The 23,744-nt window shown below is 49.4% G+C and overlaps 1 protein-coding gene across 13 annotated transcripts in view; it reads right to left on the minus strand.

Moving 5' to 3' along the window:
• camta1b (calmodulin binding transcription activator 1b) overlaps positions 1-23,744 on the minus strand; it is a 292,596-nt gene that overhangs the window by 68,732 nt on the left and 200,120 nt on the right. For all 13 annotated transcript variants that reach the window (XM_018758623.2, XM_029246426.1, XM_018758621.2 and 10 more), the window contains one exon: positions 4,112-4,183. In XM_018758623.2, the coding sequence (XP_018614139.2) occupies positions 4,112-4,183 (72 nt within the window). The remainder of the gene's footprint in view (positions 1-4,111; positions 4,184-23,744) is intronic.

Below are 23,744 nucleotides of genomic sequence, written 5' to 3' on the forward strand. Positions count from 1 at the left end.
CGTAAATGTGAATGAAGGGTAACATCACAGCATTTTGTCAAAGTTCTTTGTGTGTATAATTGCTCTCTGCATGTACCCATTCACCATCAAGGTCTTTCGGACGTTGCCCAGATCAAATTTGGACATATGACAGGCACCTTGTATATCAAATGTGTGCTCAACTAATTAAATACCAGCCAGTGTCCCTCCCGTTCATGGTTTTTGGAGAATCCGCTGTGGTGCAATTTTATTGCTATGATTTCATTGTATTCTTGTATTATATGGAAAGGACGCCAGTGCCTCTTTTCAGATTTTGCCTGGCTGAAATTCACATTTAAAATAACTTATTTACTTTAAAAAAATTTACCGAAATACACATAAGCCGCTTGTCCCGAGTGCCCGGCAACACAGGGCGCAAGGATGGAGGGGGAGGGGACACACCCAGGACGGGACGCCAGTCCGTCACAAGGCACCCCAAGCGGAACTCGAACCTCAGGCCCAGCAGAGAGCAGGACCCGGTCAAACCCGTTGCGCCACCGTGCCCCCTTCTTACCAAAATGGACTTTCACAATATTTTTCAACACCAAACATGCTGGGAATTACAGCGGCGGATGGTGAAGTGTTTATGACAGTAAGTCACCTTACAGTGTGAAGGACATGGGTTTGAATCCCATTTATGTTGTCATGCCCTTGATCAAATTACTCTGAACTGACAAGCTAAGAACAGCCTTATGCATAAAACAGATAAAGTTACCTTTTCACACCATAAGATGTCTTGAATGAAGATCAGTCAAATAAAGGTTATTATGTACTTTATGTAGGACAGCTGGCAGAATAGTAGTTCAATTCTCTGCCTTACTACCCAAAGGTTGCAAGTTTGAATCCCACCCCCAGCTATAGTACCCTTCAGCAAGGTACTTACTGTAAAATTTCCAGTAAAAAATCTGTAAAGAACTGTACGTATCTTAACGTTGTAAGTCGCTTTGGAGAAAAGTGTCAGCCAAACGAATAAATGTAATTTAGAATTTACTGAAACATATTTACGAAGTTTTACCAGATACTTGGCTTTCGTCCGTATGTCGCTTATCGTTAAAAATTCACGGATCCCACGGATATATTTAAGTATAATTTAATATAATTAGCATTAATTATAATGACAAATACTGCGATTTAATTATGCAATTCATTGTGCATTTAAACATTATTAATGTGCATCGTTCACGGAAAAAATACGCAGAGAGGTGTGCAGGCCTGCTTGTTTGGATCTGAATGGGATTATGTGAGTGCAAAACAGTATTTCAAATAAATTGTCACAGATATAGCACAGATGACACCTGAAATGCTGGGGCTTGGGGGGTCATGCCATCAAATTGTCTGTGCCTCTGTCTTTCAGCGTTGCGAAGAATTCCGGAGGTTCTCCGGATTACGCTCAACTGCTTGAAACAGCCGTTAAAATTTTGAGAGTCAGAGCTTTTTCTTTTAAAAATGCTCGAAATACTTAGTGAAATGTGTCTGACCCGGGCTTGTCTCTGGTCACTAAAACAAAATCCCCAGCTCAGCTGATGAACTTGTCCATGTAAGCTTAGCTATCGCAAAGCCTCCTTAAAAAGCACTGGGAGAAGCGCGGAGAAGATTAAACGACTTAGCTGTGAGCGCGGAGAACAAAAACAGAGGTGTGGACTCTCGTTACCCCCTCTCCTTTCGTCCTCTCCATCATTATAGGGGCCTTCTCAGTTAACAGGATAAAGAGTCTGTCTGAAGTAGCCTACAGGCTCAATCCATGTGCTCCCCTCCCTCATCAGGCCAGATTACAGACCTCAATTTGGAAAACAAGAGCCCTTCATCTCATGCTCCAAATGAGTGTTCGCTGAGTCTTGATTTCTCTGGCAAACAAGTTATGATCAGCCTTATCGTTTCATTTCCAGTAAACTGTAGTAAGGAAGATAAGAGATGGGAGGGTGTATAAATGTGGAGGCACAGCAATGGTGAAATGGAAGGTTGGAGGGGAAATGGGATGAAAGGACTGAGAGGTGGTGGGCTGGAGAGGTGAAGAATGTGATGGGCTGCGGGAAAAAAGGAGTGGAGTGATGAAAGCTGAAAAGACTGAGATGTGGAATGAAAGGATGGAGACGTGGAGAGGCGGACAAGAGGTTGAGCGTCTGGGAAATATCTGGAAGGAAACATGAGAAGGAGTACAGAACGTGAACTTCTGGAGAAAGTCCGAAAGGGGCAAGATCGACACGAACGCTTTGACGCTCGGCCGTTTAAATGATGTTCATCGGGAGGTGCAATCAAAGGATGAAGTCAGGCACCCAAAATAGCAATGCTTTCCATTTACTGCTCAATATAAGCGATTGAATGACTTATGTATAATGAAACTTTACTGCTGATTGCATTGTGGTTATATTATTCCAATAAAAGGAGGAGACACGTAGGGTGCCTTTTAAGTGTTGACTTAGAGGCTAATCTAAGATGACGGAAGATCAGAAACCTCTGCTGAAGGGCAACGATGTTTGTTAATACGATCTACGCCATGGGCATTCCCTGAAACTCGCTGGTGATGCCTCCTGATAGATGGAGTCAGTGCTTCTCAGACCAGGAACGGAAGCAGGCACTTGCTGTTTCAACAGAAAACATGACCGGTCATCTCCATGTTCCCCCTTCCCTCTCCCTTTCCCCGAAGCCAACCGGCCACGTCATGGCGTACTTTGATCTGTCTCCGGCGGGCATACGGAGGAAAGGGAGAGCTGAGGGTGACTAGGGTGGAATGGGGGGTTTATGTTTAATCTTCCTGCCCGGCTTCATTAGCTCAGAATTAGACTTAGAAGAGCTCTTAACAGCTTGCGCAGAGAGCCCTCTGAAACTGCAAAGACTTCAGAAATATAACAATAGGCAACAAAGATTTGCCCTAATAGGTGTCAAGTATAAATAGATCAAAGTGAGACATCCCTACTCCACACACACACGCACGCACGCACGCACAGACACACTCACACACACCCTCCATACCCTCAGAAGTGCCACCTATTCTGCTAGGTTGGCATACTTAAAGCAGAGATGGAGAAAGTGATCAAAGTCATACCCACGACAAAGGCCTTAAATTAACTTGAACGAAAGGGTTTATATCTCAGACCGAGGTGCTTATTTATGTACGTAAGTAACTCATTCCCATCCGTTCAATTTCAATAGCAGCTTGTCCTGAGCAGGGTCACGGTGATCCAGAGCCTTTCCCCTCAGCGGTTACACCCTGGATGGGACGCCAGTCCATTGCAGCGTAGCCACACACTCAGTCACTCGCCCATTCACACACTAACGGCAGTGTAGAGTCACCGGTCCGTCTCAGGTGCATGTCTTTGGACTGTGGGAGGAAACCAGAGCACCCAAAGGAAACTCACACAGAGATGGGGAGAATATGGAAACTCACACAGACTGAGTGGGGATCGAATGCATGTTCTCTCGCACCGTGCAGTCACTGTGAGGCAGCAGCACCATTCTCTGGGCCACCGCGCTGCCCTCATTTACTCATTTACGTAACTCACTTATCTGCTCATACATCCCTGTGTTTTCAGTGTGTGTCTGTATGTGTGTTTGTGTGTACTTTGTAGTCTGCTGCAACCGAAACAATTTTCCCTTAATGTAGTTTCATTCAAGGGGGAGCGGGGGTGTGGCGGGTTTGGCCGAGTCCTGCTTTCTGGCGGGTCTGGGGTTCGAGTCCCGCTTGAGGTGGCTTGCGATGGACTGGCGTCCCGTCCTGGGTGTGTCCCCTCCCCCTCCGGCCTTACGCCCTGTGTTGCCAGGTTAGGCTCCAGCTCACCGCGACCCTGCTTGGAATAAGCGGTTTCAGTCAATGTGTGTGTGTGTTGTGTATAGTTTCATTCACTATATGATTGCTATGTGTGTTCAGCATAATGAATGAGGCTTCCCTTGACCCTGCTGGCTAGGGGCAGAGGTAGACGTGGATAACCAGGACACAGGCAGAGACAGAGCACAGGATGTATCATAATGGGAGACAGTGCAAGCCGGATGTCACATCCCTGAGCTGCTCTTTCAAAACTCGGTCCTCTCTGAAATTCGTTACGGGTGCACGGTGCCACGTGCACAAGGTCTGAGGACTCATAGTTCCTCTTCTTACCTGGAGCAGCCAGTAGCACCTGCGGTGGAAAGTGGGGATGATGGAGGAGTGGACGTAGCAGCCGTAGAGACACTGTGTGGAAACAGACAACAGAAAGCAGTCAAAATCCGAAGACGGCCGGGACCCGGATCACACACACGTCCACCTCATTAGCTCTTATGCAAAGGAAATTGTGCAGCCCTTGTTCGCGGGGCCTCTCCTGTAGATCAGCATCTGCGCACATCATCCCTGGGAGAAGCTGCAGTGACACGAAGCGCACGGCCAAGTCCAATTCACTGCGGCAGACTTACTGTAAAGATTAAGGCACGTCCCGACGGGGAAGGTGTATCGAAATGACATAGATCTGCTTGAATAAGATCAACGGGATGAGGCAGCTCTACCGACACGAACATTTTAAAGTCAGGACTCGTAGGAAGACAGAGGTGCCGGCTGAGACAGATGTGCAACATGAAGCAAGAGCGCTGAGACGACGCTTATGGGGAAAACGAGGCAGGTGCACGAAAATGAGGGTGACGTGCAAGACGATGCGGGTCTACTGAGACGAGGTGAACTGAAACGAGGCGTGTGTGCTGAAACCAGCCAGGGATGAGCCAGATGAGTGAGATGAAGCAGGTGTACTGCCTCGTACTGCTTTCCCCTCTGGCCACCACACCGCTGTCTCCGCCTCCACTGCTGAGCTCAGAGTTATTAATCTCCTTATCGTAAACAGATAATTCGCCGGCTGGGGGTGTGTGCGGGGGCGCTTGTTACCAGTGAGTATCCGTACGGGCTGAAAGGGAGCCAGTGCCTCTGATAGGAGTCCAGAGAATCGGGCCGAGCGGATGCCAGCTGCCGTAATTTACGCCCGCATCAGGACCTCCCGCCTGTCACCCCGTGGGGCCGCCAGCCCTTCAATCACTCAATCAAGTTTGGCTTCATGCAGCTTCACCGGTGCATCAAAAGATTTGGCCGGTGTCAGCGTTTGACCCTCCCAGGGTTCACGTCCTCACCGCGATCTCCCCGTTTGCGCCGTTGCGTTATTGTTCCGCTTTTCGTGGTCATATCGCCACCGAACATCACGACCGCAACACGACGGAAAATGGAAACAAAGGATCTGAGGGCAACGAAATATTTGTGAAGATAAGTGACACGGGCTGCACTTCAACCAGAGCGAATCCCTTTGTCTGGCATGTATCAAATCAGCAGGTGTGAGATTTCAGGCTCTTCCAAGCAGAGCTATCTGGCCGTCTGGAGGGAAATACCAGACGCGGATCTTTTTCGGCCGCTGCCTCTCGGAGAGACGCGAACTCGTACGTACGTTTTCAAACGCGCACGCTGACGTGTTCTTTCAGAAACGACCCCATGCGCATTCAAAGTGCGCTCACAAATGCGCTCCTTTCGACATAGACAGTCATTGTATATTCTCATTAAACTCGGTCTTCTCCAAATTAACTGTCTACATTCAAGGCTTCAAGATGAAGCTCCTTGCAAAAACACACACACTCAAAATCTTACTGCAGAAAGAAAGGACAACAGTGATAAAGAGGTAATATTATCTCCTACAATCAATGAATTTCCATCACTGGTGACACACACTGTCTGAACTGCTTGTCCCAAGTGGGGTCGCGGGGAGCCGAAGCCTAAGCCGGCACCTCAGGGCATAAGGCTGCAGGGGGGAGGGGACACACCCAGGACGGGACGCCAGTCCGTCGCAAGGCACCCCAAGCGGGACTCGAACCCCAGACCCACCGGAGAGCAGGACCCGGTCCAATCCACCGCGCGCCACCGCGTGCCACCACCGCACCTCCCTCATTGGTGGTACTATGGCAGAAACTAACATTGGAGCAGCAAATCTGAGTGTTGTCCATGCAGGGAAACCGTACCAGACAGCTTGTCAGCCTGGATCGAGCATGACGTGCGCTCGTCGAAGACTTCAGCGGCTCATCGCTACAGTAGCTGAACAGCAGTCTCCTCCCTTCCGAGCCAATCCTCAGCCAAACATGCTGACAAGCTGCTTTGCTCCAGTCCGTTCATCACGACCGCCGTCACCCAGTGCCAATAAGAGACGAGGAACCCGTTGTTTGGTTTGGGAGCTGCACCTTTACCACGGCCAGTCTGTAAATTTGCCTTCTTGGCCGCAGGACAGGTGTGGTCGGTCCAGCAGAGAGTGTAAACCTCCCCAGCTGTGTGGCAGATCATCGGAATATACGGGCACGTTAGAGCACCTCACTGTTTACTGAGCCCAACGGAACCCGCAAACAGCATGCAGCTCCACACTGCTGTCAGAGACAAACGTGCCGGCAGGGTGACAGCAAGCAGGTGCGCCTGTGTGGCCAGATGCCGGAGCTCACTTACATTCACACTGTACACATAAACATACACACTCTCAAATACACACACACACACAGTCACAGAGCACTGCATTCACACCCGTCTTCATGAATACAGACAGTCACACACGCGCGGATATATACGCACGGCTGTTAACGTACGTGCCGCCACGCACGCACCCAACGCGCTTGGCACTCGCCCACTCACACACACACGCGCTCAGACATACACGCGCAGAAAACCAGAGACTAATTGCCCTGCGCACAAGCCGCAATCGGTAATTCCACACGCAGATCATTAGCTCTGTTTCCAACGTGCTCTCAAGGCTGCGTGCCTACGTGACAAAGCGATGGCATCGCAAGCCATTATTTGCTGTCAGCAGGCTGTGACAGGCAACAGCACATTGCAGGCCAAGCAATTAAAGTATAATTGTATTGGCATTGGAGGATGCGGTGGCGCAGTGGGTTTGACCAGGTCCTACTACGTGGGGGGTCTGCGGTTTGAGTCTTGGCTGGGGGGCCTTGCGATGGACTGGCGTCCCGTCCTGGGTGTGTCCCCTCCAGACAAGTGGTTTTAACTGTGTGTCTATGTATATATCGGCACTGTACAATGTGAGCGATCGCAGTGTCTGAGAGATACTTCCCCGTATGCCTGACACTGGAGATCACCACCCAAGGTTTGGCCTCACAGGATGTGCCATGTTCAAGCTGTGTAGATCCTACGTATACCTTACACTCACTTCCTGAATTACAGTAAAAGGAGAGCACCCAGTGAAGCCTGGCGCTCCGTAGGTGTTTTTTTTTTAAAAATTTTTCCCTTTGGGGGACGCGATGGTGCAGTGGGTTGGCCCGGGTCCTGTTCTCCTGTGGGTCTGGGGTTCGAGTCCCACTTGGGGTGCCTTGCGACAGACTGGCGTCCTGTCCTGGGTGTGTCCCTTGCCACTTATGCCCCGTGTTGCCAGGTTAGGCTCTGGCTCCCCGCGACCCCAAATGGGACAAGCGGTTCAGAAAGTGTGTGTATTTTTCATTTTTTCAGGATCTATAGGACGGGGCTGTGACAGGATGTGGGAGGAAATGCCTCTTCGTGGCCTGTACCTACTGTGCCTGCCAGCTGTGGGTCCCAGGGACAAGACCCAAGAGGGCAAGGGAGACAAATGTTTTATGACATTGCAATGTGGTACACAAATTTAAAAAGGACAAACATTCGCTTCAATTAACCCCCCTCCCCCAACCCCCTCGGCCAATTTTCGAAGTGCCTGTCACTCTGCTGCAGCGATCATTACAGGCAGCCGGCGACCGCGCCATTCCGACAGAAGGGGGAAATTCTTTCATTAGCTCATAATGATGTGTGAAGGCACCCTTAATCAGACAATGGCAGGTTATTTATGCTGCCAATTTGGTGTTTCCCAGTGTGACAACACCATCTGACTATCTGGGACGGCCAGACTTTCGACCATCGCCGAGGGAGAAGTGTTGTCTCGAATGTGAAACTCCATCACGCCTAACCTCGCCCAGCTCCACCAGTCCCGCCGGACTACCTGCTCGCACCCACACGCACCCCTCACACTTTCCCACCACCGCATCCAAACAGCGGTCTTCAGCTGAAAGCTCGCTGTCCATGTGCAAGAGAGGGACATGTCATTCCCAGACACAAATGGGCACAAGGAGAGCCTGTACATCGGTGAACCTGAACATTTCCCTAAAAGGGCCTGAACTTCACCTGCCAGCTAACTAAACTGGGCCCGAGAAATATTCTTTTGCTTAAATGGGCAAAATTGTAAGTCACGTCACTAAAAAGCTTCTGAAACAATGTAATAATAACAACAATAATCCTAATCTAGGATTCCCTAGAAGGTGATGGACACAGAAGCAAAGCTACAACTCACCAGGATCCTGAAGGCACAGGAGATATGACACATTAGAAAATCAGAACAAAATCACAGTTATTAAAAATGTAGATAATAAATAAATGTGTTAAGCGCTAGATGAAGACAATGCAAATGTGACAAACCCCCCCAGTGTCATAAACACACAGACAGAGGCAGAGGTAAAGGGTGTGTGCTACTCTCTGTGTGGGTGTGTGTGCGACTCTGGTAGTGAAGACATGCTGTCTGTTGATGTTAATGCCAGGCTGCTGGGCAGGGGGCCAAAGGCATTAAGTGGAATCGAATTCCTCAAAAGTAGCTTCAATCAGCAGGTTTTAAGGTTAGAATTACTCTCTCTCCTCCAGCCTGCTGGCCAAGGTTAAAGCTGGCAGGATCAGAGCTGAAGCAATGGGCTGGAAAGGTGGTGGCAAGGCTTCTGGGGCGGCTGGGTGGTTATGGGGGCTCGCTGACGTTGTGTCCCACACCTGAGCTTTGGTGGTGGGTCAAGGATCGCTGTTGTCACGGGATGTGGACCGCATGAAAAAAACTGGAAAAAACTGCATCCCGCACTGCAGTCCTGAGCCTGAATGAAGGTGGACGTGAGAACATCTCATATCTGACGCTAGAGAAAACAGCCCCTCGAAGGGTGGGGGATGGGCAGGTTAGGTATAAAGCGATACAAGACAGTGTGTTTTTACTTGTCATGGTGGCTGACCAACTCTTGCAGTAGAAGGTTCATCCCCTTCACCATCACTGGATGGAGGAAGTCAGGAGTGTGTGATTGGTGAGGTAAAGCAGTACTCCACCTTTTGCCCCTTCAGCCAGCGCTATCCTCTTCTGTATCTCCAAGGGCCTTTTGCTTCCCTGTGGCCTCAGAGGCCAGCCTCAGCCATGCGAAGCACTCGTTGGTTGTGGACGATCGGAGCTCCGTGCTACACTTACAGCATGTACAACAGGTTGCGAGGGAAGGAGGAGCGGGTACATGTCTGACCAAGAGCTTTGGTCAGAACCCAGACCCTTAACCCCTGGCCCTTGAGCCCAGCATAGGCAATCAACATGTGCTTATGTCATTTTGGCTGGGGAGGTCTTAAAAGCCTTGTCTTCAGCAGTGATCCCCCTCATTCCACACACTCATTGTCGATTGCGGCTCATCTCAAGGCAGGGTCACAAGCAGTCCGGAGCAATCTCAGAAGCACAGGGCGCTAGGACACACAGGTTACAACTCAAGACAGGAAGCCGAGCCACTGCGGGGACAAATCCACACCCTCCGAGCAATTTAGGAACGTGGTAGGAAAGATAATGGTGGAATCACACGTGAACATGGACAGGACATCGAAAGTGTGGGCAAACTGAGCAGGGATTGACCCTACGTCCATGCTGCGAGGCACTCGCTCTACAAGCTGCACTACTGTCTACTACTGTGCCGCCTTGGGATCATTATTCGGTTAGTAATTCAGTAAAGTGGGGCATTTAGCAGCAAACCTATGCTTTTGATCCAGAGCCACTTCTATCCGGTTTACTTGAGCTGTTCTGGATTCTCAAAGGTGCTGCAGTCGGACCGCCGTTGGGGCTTCGGTCATCAACCTTTAGAACGATAGAATCTGTCTGCCAGAATAATGTGCATATGAAACCCCTCTTCCTAAACCCCATGCAGAGGTGAGGTGGCTCGCGTTGCAAAAGGATAGGTATGGCCTGTCATTGTCCTGTGCGGCTAGTGCTCTGCCCCAACATCATCAGTAAGAATAGTAAAAGAAAATTCTGTTTCCAAAAGCAAAACCAGCTCCTTTTCAACGTTTAGAAATGTATGCGAACAGTTTTCGCAAAGCCAAGCCATCCACAGAGTCCTACTTCACACATAAGGCTATGATATAAGTCACAGCAATATAATATTGATGGCTGGCAATTACGCTGCATTTATAATGCATTCCTTATGTGGTAACTGTTTATTTCAGAATAAAAGGTTAATCAAGCCATTTACGAGCGTACATAAATAATCTGTTTTTCAATTTTTGTTGTGTCCTCCAGAACATCAGTTGACTGGTCGTTTCAACATTGTTTTGAGCGTTAAGAGAGCTGAATTAAAATAGAATGACTGTTTTTCCAGAGGTATTTAACTGGCAAGTTCATGGCGGGAAGACTGGAAAGATCTACAGTGAGGGTCTATGACCCCAGCAGGGTGACAAAAGACATCAGACACTAAAGCCCATCATAGTCCCCCTTGCTTGTTCTGCTTTTAACCCCTTTGGTCAGACCTTCACACCTTAATTTCTAATCTCATCCAAATCTCTTAATAATGAATACTTGTGTGGAAGTAAAGAATGAGCAAACAATGACCTGAAATGGGGAGGTAGATACACCGATAGTCAAAATTGTGAGTGCACCACTTGCTGGAAGCTAATTGTGACATGCCCGTTTCTCGGGGGGGTAAGGGGCGGGGAGGAGAACAGCACATACTTACTCCTGTTTCTAATAACCTGTCGCTTTTAACCTGTTTTCGGTGCACGGCTTGGACTAGAGATGAAACCCAAAGAACCCAGTTCCTGTGCTGACCTGAGCACAAGAGCCTTGACATCTGTACATCATGTCTTCACAACTCTTCTGCAGCAGTTCCCGGAGATACAGGATGCTTCCGAGCTGCATCGCTTTGACTCTCCAGCCCAGTTTGTCTCGTACAAGTATTTCCCGTGCACTCAAACCTTTGACTGGTATCGTACAGTTGGCCCTTACTTCTAAGCAGCCCTTTGTAAGTGAGGCGGTTCAAATGCTATGAAACACAATCCGTTGATGGTCAACGCTTTGCTGCAGCCCACTGCCATAGCCAACCTAGAATCACCTTGATGCACCGGACTTCTGGCTACATGGTTTCTCCTTTCCGCTCCAGTACTTCAGGACTGAATTCATTCATTTTGCTGATGTTTTTCTGCAAAGTGACTTTCCAGTGTCAAGCCACCTGCAATTATTTACCCGTTTATACGGCTGAGTAACTTTTACTGGGGCAATTCTGGATGAGAACCTTGCTCACAGGTACTACAGCAGGAGGTAGGATTTGAACCTGCAACCGCGTAGTTCAAAGGCAGCAGCTCTAATCACTATGCGACCTGCTGGCTCCATTACGGTTGGCTGTGTTACACCTGGGAACCAGCACAGCAGCCACATCTCAGCCATGTGGGTCCCCATCCTATCCTCATGTTCTGCTCGGTGGATGAGCCCCAACCGATGTTTCCCGTGCCCCGATGTATAAGCAATTTCAGCAACGCCCTGCATTCTAATCTGTGAGCAACAAGGTTCTGGGGGAACTATTCAGAGCAACGGCACAGCATAGAGACACAAACCGGGGAGGAGGATTTATGGAAGAGCAGGATCGAACAGCCGGGCAAACAAGCAAGGAAATCAGCGACCTGGAGTGTCATAAAGTGGAGGATGGGGTAGAGAGAAAGGCGACTTCATTACACTGAGAGATGAGTGAGGCTGAGAACAAGATAGGGGAGGAGACAAGACAGACAGAAAGGGACGCCGAGTACAGGGACACATTCTAACAGCCTCCTGAGCAGGAGTGACAACCGCAAACGCACCTTCTCTTGCCCAGGTCCTTGAAGAGATTAAAAATACCTATTTGTATTCCATTCCTGTTTGGTTTATGAACACACACTGGTCAGAGCAGCTTAATCTTCCCCGCACAAACACAGGGCCTGGGGCTTGTGGGCCTTGGGGTGGGGAAAGCGAAAGGCGGTGCAGATGAGACACCACAGAGGGACATGGAAAGACACTGCACCGCTTATAAGAATTCCTGATGTGACAGGTGGTGGGATTGGCAGAGGGCAATGAAATCCACTTGCGTGTAGGCGGTAGACATCGTGCACATAGGATTGTCAGTGGTTGTCCAGATCCCTCGCCAGCGTGCACCGTGCTGACACAAGTGGGGGTCCCACACTGATCCGGATCCAACACAGAGTAGCTGAGAGAGGGGCAAGAGCTTTATTCAGCCTCCAGGCTTTACAAACGCGTACACCCATGCCCTCCAGCCTCCATAAGAAAAGTAAATTCTGACAAGTAAGAAGAGTGAGGGAAAATGAAGATTTGCTGCACTACAGCATGATGAGTGAGAGGTGCGTTGGGAGATCGGCGAGAGGCAGCGTGCCCCTTTGGTTCCCAACGTCTTATTGATCACTCGGGCACCTCTAAATGCTCCTGACGCGTCCGCGAAAAAAACCACTCGACAGACCTGCCTTCAACCCTTTCGCAGCTTTGGGAAAATTCATTACAATAAATTACTGACATTATCATTTGGATAATGCCCTTTGTCAGGATGACTTTGAAGGAATACATGTCTCGCAAATTTTGCCTCCTCTTTGCACAATTTGTCTGTTCGTTGCCGGTGACTGCGAGAGTCGATTGTTTGTCTCTTTGTTCAAGCTGTTTAACTGGCGTCGGTTCGAATTCTGGAGCAAATTATCGAAAGCACAGTGTGGGTTGGTCACCGAAAGGACCGTCATTCACTACCTTGAGTTCAAGGGCAGGACAGTGCCGGCCAACAAGCGTCAGGCCCCCCGGTGCTCAAGGTCGAGGGACCAGACCGTGAACTTCCATGCCCCACGTGTAAATGTTAGGCAAGTTTTCCGAAGAGAAGGTTGTTTGTAACACATGGGGACACGGGGACGCCGGGGGACAGTCTCTCGGCAGCTCCCGGACAACCCGAGGACGGCTTCAGGGGAAGGCAAACGGCAGGGAGCGAAGGAAGTAGAGCCAGTGTGCATTTCATTACATGGCTCCTTGGGGGAGGGGGGTTGGGGGGAAAAAAAAGGAGAAAGAAAGAAGGGAAAGAAAATGAAAAGTGACACTTTAATTCAGAGGCCCTCTTCTGCTCGAGTTATTATGAGATGTTTGTAAGCTGGCTTGTTCAGGCGTCTCCTCCAGCTAGCTCGTCTAAATTTGTGCCGCTAACTTGCCTTAATCTTTCCTGCACGGCAGGGGGCAGCGGTGTTCCCATCCCCCGTTCGTGTCCCTCTCGCCGTGCAAGAGCGTACCCCTACCATACACAGCCTTTCAGACCCACTACGCGGCCCAACATCCCAACATCGCTTTGACAACCTACGCCTTCCAATATCCGCTCTAATTAATTGCAATTATTTTAATCTCTCGCAGCATGTTTAACCTTGACTGCGCTTCGCATCTCAAGAATGGCATGCCACATGCAAGGAATATTAAGCCCTTTCATAAAATATTTGGTCGCCTCCGCCGCTGTCGGCGATAGGTGACATCCTGGGCTGAGACGGCTATCTCCGACACCTCGGGAGGACGCCGACGCCGCCCTTGCGGACCTCGAGGTGAGAGGTGACTAAGTCAGACTGAGAGGTGACTACGCGCTGCTTTCTCCCAGATAAAAACCCGGCGCTCCTCGTCCACAGGGTGAGAGGTGACTAAGCGATACTTCCCCTCAGGTACAAATAATGTAATGCATTATGTGGTATGCTTGTGATTTATTGCCCAGGAAAGCGACAGGCAAAGTAATGGATGCCAGAGATATGAGCGTCCCTCAACCTGCAGCTTTTTACTGTACTGCCTGTCAGTTTATCTTGGAGCGGGAGAAGAGTCACTCTCAATTGGAATAATGGACCCAATGTCATTATTTTTAGCAGTTTAGTCATTACATTGTCTTGCAGAGCATGGCCGCGACCGATCCCTACCGATGGGGGAGGGATAATGAATTCATGTGTGAAGGCGGAGAGCCACTGGAGATTCGCATGCTGTATGCTTAACCACACCGGGAAGTGGGAAATAGAAAACTGTCTCTCCTGTTGGCACTTGGCAAATTAGTACATAGCTAAGCCTTGAATATCTAATACTTACTTGTGACGTTCCAATCTAACGGAGGGTTTGGACTTGGTATTTGTACAAATCTATTCCGCTCACAGTATGTGGCGTTCCGTGAAAGCCCTTGCTGTAGTTCAAGGTTACAAGAAAAAAGAAGAAGGGAAACCACATTTTTCTGTTAATGTATTTTTCGTTGGGGCCCGTTCCGTTCCCTCCCTCACACAGAGGGGTGAACTCGGTTCTTGATTTATACGGCGCACACGCCATTAATCCAGAAACGATGCGTGCCTTAGTCGAATAATTGATCTTGGTATTGCTGTAACTAAATCCGTCAAAACATACCAAACCCGCCTCCGCCCCCTACCCCACCCCACCCTCGCTGTTGGTTTCGTTCTCGCTGTATGAAGAGAAGGAGCGAGGGATTCGACATGAGTTTCAGGGCAGACCATTTTAAGGTGCCGCAGCCACCAAAGGGCATTTGCCATCGCCCTGCGCTGTCTGGGTGAGCAAGGGAGCCTTCGCAAGACAAGAGGGAAGAACCGTGACCCCTCTTGACGGGATTCACATTTCCCTGAGGGATCAATGTTGGAAAAGGCCCCATGGCCTTCGATACAACGAAATACACAACACGCTCTGGCTATAGTGGATCAAGCTCTCAGGCAGGGTGCTACTCCGGCAGAAGTGAGCGAAAGGCGGCCTTGTCCTGTCTGGGAGCGTCTGGCGAAGCCATTGTGCCAACGCACGTTTACAATGACGTTCGCCACATGCCCCGAAGTCCTGCTTGTTGAGGTGTTTTTATTTTTTCCTTCCGCACTGCTTTTAAAGCAATACGTGTCCTGTTTAATAGCCGCACATCATAAATCAAAGGGAAATAGACTTGTCATCTTTCTGAAAAAAATGAACGGGGCCAGTTATCCTTAGAAACATAGGTTGCCCTGGCTGTGCATACAAATGGACGGCTCGGGGATGGCCGTACACGCCGACCGCAGACCCGGACCCCGCTCGGAGATGCCGCTAAAGGAGAAAGTGGAGCCAATCGAGAGCTTCATCTTGTTATTTAAGCCGCACGAGCAGACCGGTCACACCGTGCTTGCGAACCACACCATATAAATTTGCATTGATGGAGCAAAGTCCTGAATTGCCCCCCTGAGCTCCAAGTACGGGAGTGTGAAATCCTGATCGGGTGGAGCTGGAGCTCAGGCTGTCCTCCTCTTTGAGCGAGCAGCTCTTCCAAGGCACACCTCCGCGCAGCCTCGTTCCCTCTCCCTGCCTGACAAATCCCCCGCATGTGAAGTGGCTTAGAGATGGGGCTCAGCTTCCCATAGGAGGGGCAGCGGAGTCTCGTGCCACTGAGACTGCTGCCCTCCGCTGGGACCCACTTTGGAATCCGCCCATTAACATCCATGCAACAATAAGTCACAGGCGGACGAGTGAGGTGAGAAAGACTTTAAACCAGCATTCAGCACTTGGGGGACATCCTGTCCTCTGCTTTCACTTCTTCCAAACTGAGTCTGAGCTCAGCAGCTGGCTGAGTTGCGTCAATATCTCTCTATTACATTAGACCCCAAAAGAGGGCACTGCAGCGAGCAGAAAAAGGAGGGTGAAAGATGTAAGGAGTGTGCCTGAAACAAGCCAGCGCACCCTGAAACAAGGACAAGAGGAATCCTCCTCCGTCCCCATTGGACCTCCTCCAGGCCCAGGACGACCGTGAGCCGGCCCGACCTCCTTCCACTTCTGAACTCTGGTCACCGGCCAGAGGAACGTGTTCGTTTCACCGCCTCTTGCGCGTACCTCCCCGGTTCCTTAAGCGTCTGAGAGCACAGCAGGAGAGATATGAGGAGGGGGCTTGGGAGGGCAGGAGGTGTCAGAACCCAGATTAAATAAAACTGCTGCGATGCAGCAGACGGCTGACAAAGAGAGGAAACGGAAACAGACAGAAACAGAAATGAAAATGAAACAATCAGCTTTCTGAAGAAGGACGAAATAACATTTACGAAATTTACTGGTAAATATAAACCTAAATTGACGTGGGCGGGCTGAGAAGGGTGAATATGGCAGCTTTGATTGCTATTACCGGCACGAGCGATGACAGCGCACGCTAGATGGGAGAAGGAGATTGAATTTCATGTACAGTGGAATGGAGTTTTAAATGTGAAATTTCTCCTCTTGCTTTGAGCACCTTATTTTCTTCTCCCCCTTGCCTCCTACGGTTATTGCTGTCTGATGCGGCCACTCTGTTACTTGACTTCATGCCTCCCGTGGAATGTAGAATCCGGCTCAGACCACGGAGGAACCTCATTGATGTCACCTCCCGTAAAGAGACCTTTAGAAGAGCAGTAAAATAGGGAAATTGGACCAGGCTGCTTGTGCAGAGCCCAAGTCAAGGGTGAGGAACATGCGAAAGGGACAAATAACGCAAATCCACCGAGCTGCTGCGGGGACGACGCGCAGCAAGTGAGTGATTAAGAGTAATTATGTAATTACAGAGGAAGCCTTATTAACAACAGAGACCCAGCTAGTCCCACCGAGCAGTTCGGACCAGGGAGCGGAGAGAGTAAACACCCTTTCTGATCCTGCGTGCGATAGTGATCGCTGCTCCCTCCAGTCACCAGCAAAATGCTGATATCAAGTAACTAATGGCAATAGAGCACCTCATTAATAAAATTTAATTGAGGTAGCTTTGCGGTCCTCTATAATATGAATATGAACCAGTTCTGAGCCTCATCATTGAGCTCTGCGGAGGGGCTCGGTGGCTTTGCCTCCTCCAGAGCATACGCTCGCGGTGTGTGCGTCTGGAGGAAAGCGGAACTAAAGCCCACAATGCACCGGCGGTGTGTAAGAAGAAGAGGGAGAGAGGGCAGGAGGTGGAGGGGTGAGAGAGTTGGAGGCAGTAAATAGCAGAACGGGGCAGCAGGGGCATCGCTTTGCGCCCTGCACATCCTGCTCGCCCTCTTGCAGTACGTCCTGGCAGCGGTGGGCAGCGGTGGGCAGCTTTGTGCGCGACTCGCTTCCCCTGAACTTTTCAACTCGTGCAGCTTTGTCCTCCCAGACGTCACGCTGGCTGCTGACCTTGGCTGAATAACAGCGCTCAGAGGCTGAAGGCGAGTGTATGTGCGTGTCCATGAATGTGTGTATGTTGCTCTCTGTGTCTGCACGTGTCTCTGCGCATCCTGGTGCGCATGGATGCATGTGCGTATATGTGTGCGCTAGTCTCTGAGGTTTGTACAGTCCCTCTTCGCTGCGATGGGCCTTACTGCACTCTGAGATTTGTGTTTTCATTAATATCTCCTTTGCTTGTTTTTCGGAGGGGGGCACGCGTGAGGCTAAGCTCCGGCTTACTGAAAGCGTAGATGGAGAGACAAGCGCTGGTCTGCGCTCCCCGGGTGACGGGACCTTCTCAGGTGCGCTTTATCTCCGCGCAGCACCTGTTCCAGGGTGGAATGATTGGATCAGGGGAGCAGAGCATAGGCTTTGGAAAGGGCGGAACTGCAAGGAACAAGATACTCGGGGGGTGATTGGTGTTCAGCACCACAAGTAGGAGGCAGGTAAATATTTGTGGCAGCAAGTCATCAAATGACTCCGTATTCAGAGCTAATGAGCAGCATATGGGACCGTGCAGAGGAAAGTCAGCTTGGCAAGCAGGGGCAGGAGCTGAGGATCTTCGAGTCGTTATGGGGTGAGGGGGCCAGGCTACGTTTGCATTTTGAGGGCACTGACATCGGTGGAATTTATGGAGTGGCAACGGGGTCCTTCACGCAGAAGTAAACTGGGCCGTATGGGGACCGGATTCGTTACGGGAATGCGGCGCGGGTAGAACATGCAAGACAGCTGGGGGGCTGCAGAGCTGAATGCAAAACCATAATAACTGAGACGTAAGAAGAAAGAATGGGGAACGTCCAAACCGAGGCCTGACAGACGTACACTTGGCCATACTCGCCCTCTCACTCTCTATCCCTTTAGATTCCTTCTCGCCGCTCTAACGCCGCTCACAATGCATGAGATATTAATGACGTTTGAATATAATGTCAGAAATAAAATATGTAGCAGGGCTTGCACTGTTCCTTCACAGTCGTGGCGTAGGCGACCACACTGCGTTCTTCACTCGAAGGCCTTTGCCGAAGTACGGATTCGCCCCTAATCAATGTTCAAAGCAGAAGATTCATCAGTCACCGAATGAATAAACCATCTCTCATCGCACCAACTCAATTGAACAGAAATGATAGTTTTCCCACTCAGTCAGCAGAAATCTCCGAGCAGAGAACAAAAATAGAAAAAGTGAAACGGCTTAAAGTTGACTAAATGTTAGCATTAAATATTAGTTTTGCGCCATAGCCAGTGCTTGCAACCAAAACGACTTCCGATTTTACCAGTGTACAGCTATACATACAGGCACTCCTCACTTAACGACCGAATTCCATTCCCATGACTAGGTCGTTAAGCGAATTGGTCGATAAGCGAGGGGCCGCCCCTTACCGATATTTGAAGCATACTGTACTGGTAGTGGGTTTGTGTCAACCATCTTTAGATATTGTTTTATGTCAGCTTTGCACCGTTTATAACAATTTTAGTATATTTAGTATATTTTCGCCGACATCTTGTACTATGAGGTGCACAATAAAGTATAAATTTATAAATGAAATATGTAGTCTTGGAGATTGCGAACGCTAGTGTAGTGAATACCGAGCGACTGTGGGAACGAGAATGAGACTGAGAAAGGGTGATGTGAGATGAGACGCTTGACGCCGTTTCCACAACCAAAGTTCTCGTACAGCGTACAATACCGACTGGTCGGAGAGCTGGTCGTAAGTCCGCGCGGTCGTTAAACAGGTAGGTCGTTAAGTGAGGAGTATCTGTATAAGTCCAGCATTTCAGCTTAAAGACCTTGCTCAAGGGGAAGACAACTATCGTTCTTTCATCCTGTCGGCCACCAGAATCATCATGATGAGCTTCAGTGGGTTGGGTCCTTATGGATTCCCCTCTCTGGGTCCAATTGTGATGAGGCCAGTGCTCCAGTTGAGCGAGAGACGACCAGCTTGCCTAAACGGTGTGAACCATTTGCCCGGAGTGTCTTCGGGGATGATAAGTCGATAGGACGAGAGCAATAAGTGTTAGCTGCTCCAAAATGGGTTGAATGTGCGCCAGGTGGGGAAGGGGGTTTAAAAGAAGAGAAGCAACGCCGTGGTTTTATTGGACTTTAGTCAGGCTGGTTCCGAGCACAGAGATCAACACTTGTAGTTTCCCCCCGGTGACCGGGTCCAGTAAAACCTGTCAGAAGCCCCCTGTTCTCCCTGCGTTGCCCTTAATGAGCCAATTAGCTGACAATAGCCCAGCTAGGGCTTTATAAACTGTTGTTTACTTAGAATTAATAATTAATATGGCATACTTAGGTATGAATAAAATTAAAAGCGCAAAGAGAGCATTAGCTCCCCACGGTGAATACTTATTAAGGCGTTATGTGGTTTTACTTTTTTGAGGGTAGGTAATTGCTCACTGTAGAGACGGCCGCGGCCACGGCGTGTAAATCACTGCTCTTGCTGCCTTCGCAGCTGCCTCGCCCGGCCGATGGACGGCACGGCTCCCGGACTCCGTGTTTATTTTCATCCTTCGCTGAATTATTTACAGTGTGCTGCGTGGCCAGACTTTGGCAGATTTGTCCAGGCTTGAGTGGGGGCCTGGGGCAGTGGAGAGAGCAGGGGAGAGCAGGGGTACTTACGTTTCGGGGCTGTTTCAGTTTTTCTTGCTGTAAGGCCCCTCTTGTGTACACGGGATCTGGTTGTCCCATCGTATATCACTTTCAGTCTCGCTATCTTGTGCCTGCTTTGCTCCTATCCTCACCCTGTCAGGCACCAAAGGGGGTGTGTCTGTCTGCCAGAGTGAACTGTGTCTTAGAAATGATGTAAACCAAGTCTGTAAGCTTCACAGGCAGAGGGGTGCATTGCAACAAAAAAAAAAAAAAGAGAAAAAATCAATAAAACACAAGGCTCTCTGGTCAACAAAACAGTGTGTGAGTATGTGTGTGTGTTTAGAAATGGGCAGCTTACATTGCAGATGGTACAAATATCATGGTCTGGGCAAAGAACCCCCTGCACCAGGGCAGCAGGTGGTGTAGTGGTTAGAGCTGCTGCCTTTGGACTTGAAGGAGCCAGGTTTGAATCCCACCTCCTGTGGTAGTACTCTCGAGCAAGATACTTACCCTGAACTCTTTCAGTAAAAAGTACCTTGCTGGATAAATGGGTAAACTGCAAGTATCTCAGCACTATAAGTTGCTTTGGAGAAAAGTGTTGGCTTGATGAACAAAGGTAAATGTTCCTTCAAGCATCTTCACAGCAGTTATCCTACTAATGGAAAAGTGTAAACCCCTACCTGTGCTAGAGCTACTCAGCACTCTTATCCTGGTAAAGCCTGACTTGTGTCATGTTCACAGCACAGGTGCTCACCCTTTAAAAGACCCTCCTCAGCTCCCATACCTTTGGGGAATCTCGTCAGAGACAACCGCCCTCCTTCGTGACGTCCAGTGCACACTCAACACTTGTTCTCCATTCTCGTCTTCTGGTTTTCATCCCTTCGCTTTGTTTCCCGACCATGTCCACGGATCTTCGTTCCAACGCTGACCACAGACCGACCGACCTTTGGCTTCGTCCCCTGACCTCGTCCATGGATCCTCGCTCTGACTCCGACCGCCGATCAACCGACAGCTCACCTGTCCCCGACTCCAAGAACTTCCGAGAACTTGCCTTGTCCCCTGAATCCAAATGAACGACTCCGCACTTGGGTCCTGCCGTCCCGGCCCTCTCGGCCCCGTGTGACAACTTGCCCTTCTATATGCCGCAAAATCTATTATCAGGCTCTCTTCATGCACAAGGGCAGGCCACCATGCGGACAGCCTGGGTGTCCGAGGAATCTCGGAACAGGCATCAAGAGGCTACAAGACAGACGCTTTCAAGTCCACATTTAAAACGGAGCTGCTGGATTATATCACTACCTGTCCGGAGAGGGGGAGAGAGGTACCCATTTGGGACTTGAAACTGCAAGCTTCGGGTTATAATTTTCAACCACTCTTCTACCCGGTGCCCCTGTGTCATTTTAAATATTATTTGATATAACATGCGGCCACCCTCAGTGGGCAACTGCTCCTTGAAACTCTGGATATGATTAAAAAAACTGGAGTCTACACAGCAGTTTACAGGTGTGGCAATGGAGAGCCGTCACATCAAGTCAAGAAACGTACTCAGCTTCGCTGTAAGGCACATGGCAAAGAAATGCATGCAAACAAATAGCTTCAGGTACACAGATGAATCATCTTCCAAGCACATGTACACACATTCAGATACAGGTGGTCCACGACTTACGACCCAGACTTATGACTACCGTCCCATCATACTTATTATATTATTTTCGAGTCCCAGCGTTTGGTTATAACTCCTAATGACGGCGCTCCATCTGCTGCACCATAACGTTGGCCGGCTGCCCTGCCGCAAGTCCCCATACTTCTTATCGACTCAGCGTCCGTCCATCAGCCACTGTGTTTTATTTACAAAAACATTGTTTTACTCATGGAGTAATTTGAGTGCGATTCCCTTCAACTTACTTTTTATTTAAAATCACCAGCAAGCATTCCGGTGGTGCAACAAAGAAAAAGTGAAAGAAGGCAGATTTAGAAAAGAACGTGAAAATAAATGTGCGGCAAGAAAATATACCGTAACTATAATACTGTATTGTATTTATATTACTATTATTCTGAATTGGTATTGACATGAATAATGTGTGAAATAAATGAAGAAATATAACAGAGTCCTTTTATACAATATCACACTGATACATGTTAACTGCTTATGTATTCTAACAGCTCCTATAATACTGTACATGGGGATTTCGGACGAAAGGTGAAGTCGACTTATGACGAGGCTGCCGGAATGGAACCACATCATTAGTTGAGGACCACCTGTAATCAACGGCCCTAAACCTAATTTGGTCAGTGAGTACTAAAAAAATAAAACCTTGGAAAACAGGCAAACAAAAGCTGGAATTAAATCAGACCCGTCAAGATTATCTGATTTAGGGGCATGGGAGGTCAGGTGTGAAATTAATTAAACTGAGCTAGTGTAGCTAATTACACCCGCAAAGCTGTGGACAGCAAGCAGACCTCTGAGTCCATCAGCGATTCCCTAAAAAAAAGGGTCCTGCACAATCGTGTCTCCAACATCTCAGGTATGAGGGCAGTGTCACCGGACGCTGACGTAATGTCCGAGCGGGCAGGCGGCCAGCCCACTGACGTCCATAGTCACCCTTCCCACCTCGCAACCCCCCCAGGACAGCATGTTCAGTACACAGCGGGAACTTGCCGTTGGCCGGGCTTATACTCTACCCAACGCATCACTCTCCATCTTCTCCCTCCCAGACCTCACACACCCTTCCTCTCCACATCTCCCCCTCTACCTGGGGCTCTTGTTCTTTTATAGCAAATTGAACCTCTCGCTCTGAAAGAAATAATTACTCTGTGGGGAAAAGGCGAGCAGCGTGGAATGCTGATATGACATTGCAATGTCACCTTGCCACTCAGGAGCTCGGAGCTCTGCTCGCTCATGGGGATGGGGACCGCAGGGAGGGACGAGGGGCGAGGGCCACGCAACCACATCAGAAGAATGGGAGCTTGCGAGATGGACAAGGCAAATTCAGTGATTGGAGTGAGGAAACTGGGGGAGGGGGTTGGGTAGGTGGCTGTGGGATGGGGGGGATGAAAGGGAGGCAAGGGAGCTGTGTCCTCTGCTAATACTGAGTTCAGGACTGTGGAGGCAGGGTGAGTGGGAACGACACCCTCTACGGGAAAAGGAGAAGTCATCCCGAGAGATTCCCACCAGTCGGGGGGCTTGCCGTTACCCAGCATTACCGACAGGTACGAGTGTGGCATTCCATACGGCATAGCATCTCTTCCTGTGTCTGAGAGAGCAGGGGAGAGAAGCCAAGGCTTTCATGATCCCCTACCACCGCACCGGCTCAAAATGCACTTTGATACATGCAACAACTTTCAAGCAGCTGAAAGGGTATCGCACCTCATTAGCACATCCCTACAGGTATTCCTGGAGAATCTCATACACACAAACAGACACACGCACACACACGGCGTCTACCTCCACTCTGCTCATAATGTAATATAAAAAGGCCGTTTTATCTTGCCTCCAGAAGTAGGTGGAATTCTCCTCAAGGTCACATCACACTACTAGGTGAGAGGCTCTAAAGTGCTCCCCAGTACCATAAAACCAACATCCAGCCTTAATTCAGCCGCAGAAAGCCACAGTGGGTTTATGGCTACAAGCGGTTAAAGAATGGAAGAGTTAGGGAGTGCAATTTTATGAGGAAAATCACATGAAATACTTGAAATGAGAGAAACCACATGGAAGTGAAAATGTGCGTGGAAAGGTGTTGTGGTCCATTCTGGAGAGGATGGGTGTCTCTTTCTACTGCAAAATTCCTCAAGACCTGCAGAGAAACGACACTGACCAGCCTGGCGTGGACCCACATGAGAGAAGAGCTGAGACAGACACACATGTACAAACACATATATGCACACACGTACATGCACGTGACCTCACAAAGACATGCACACACCCCACGCAGACGCTTTTACATTCGGACACACGCAGAAACAAA

Source organism: Scleropages formosus, chromosome 2 (genome assembly GCF_900964775.1).
Source record: "Scleropages formosus chromosome 2, fSclFor1.1, whole genome shotgun sequence".
Taxonomy (NCBI): domain Eukaryota; kingdom Metazoa; phylum Chordata; class Actinopteri; order Osteoglossiformes; family Osteoglossidae; genus Scleropages; species Scleropages formosus.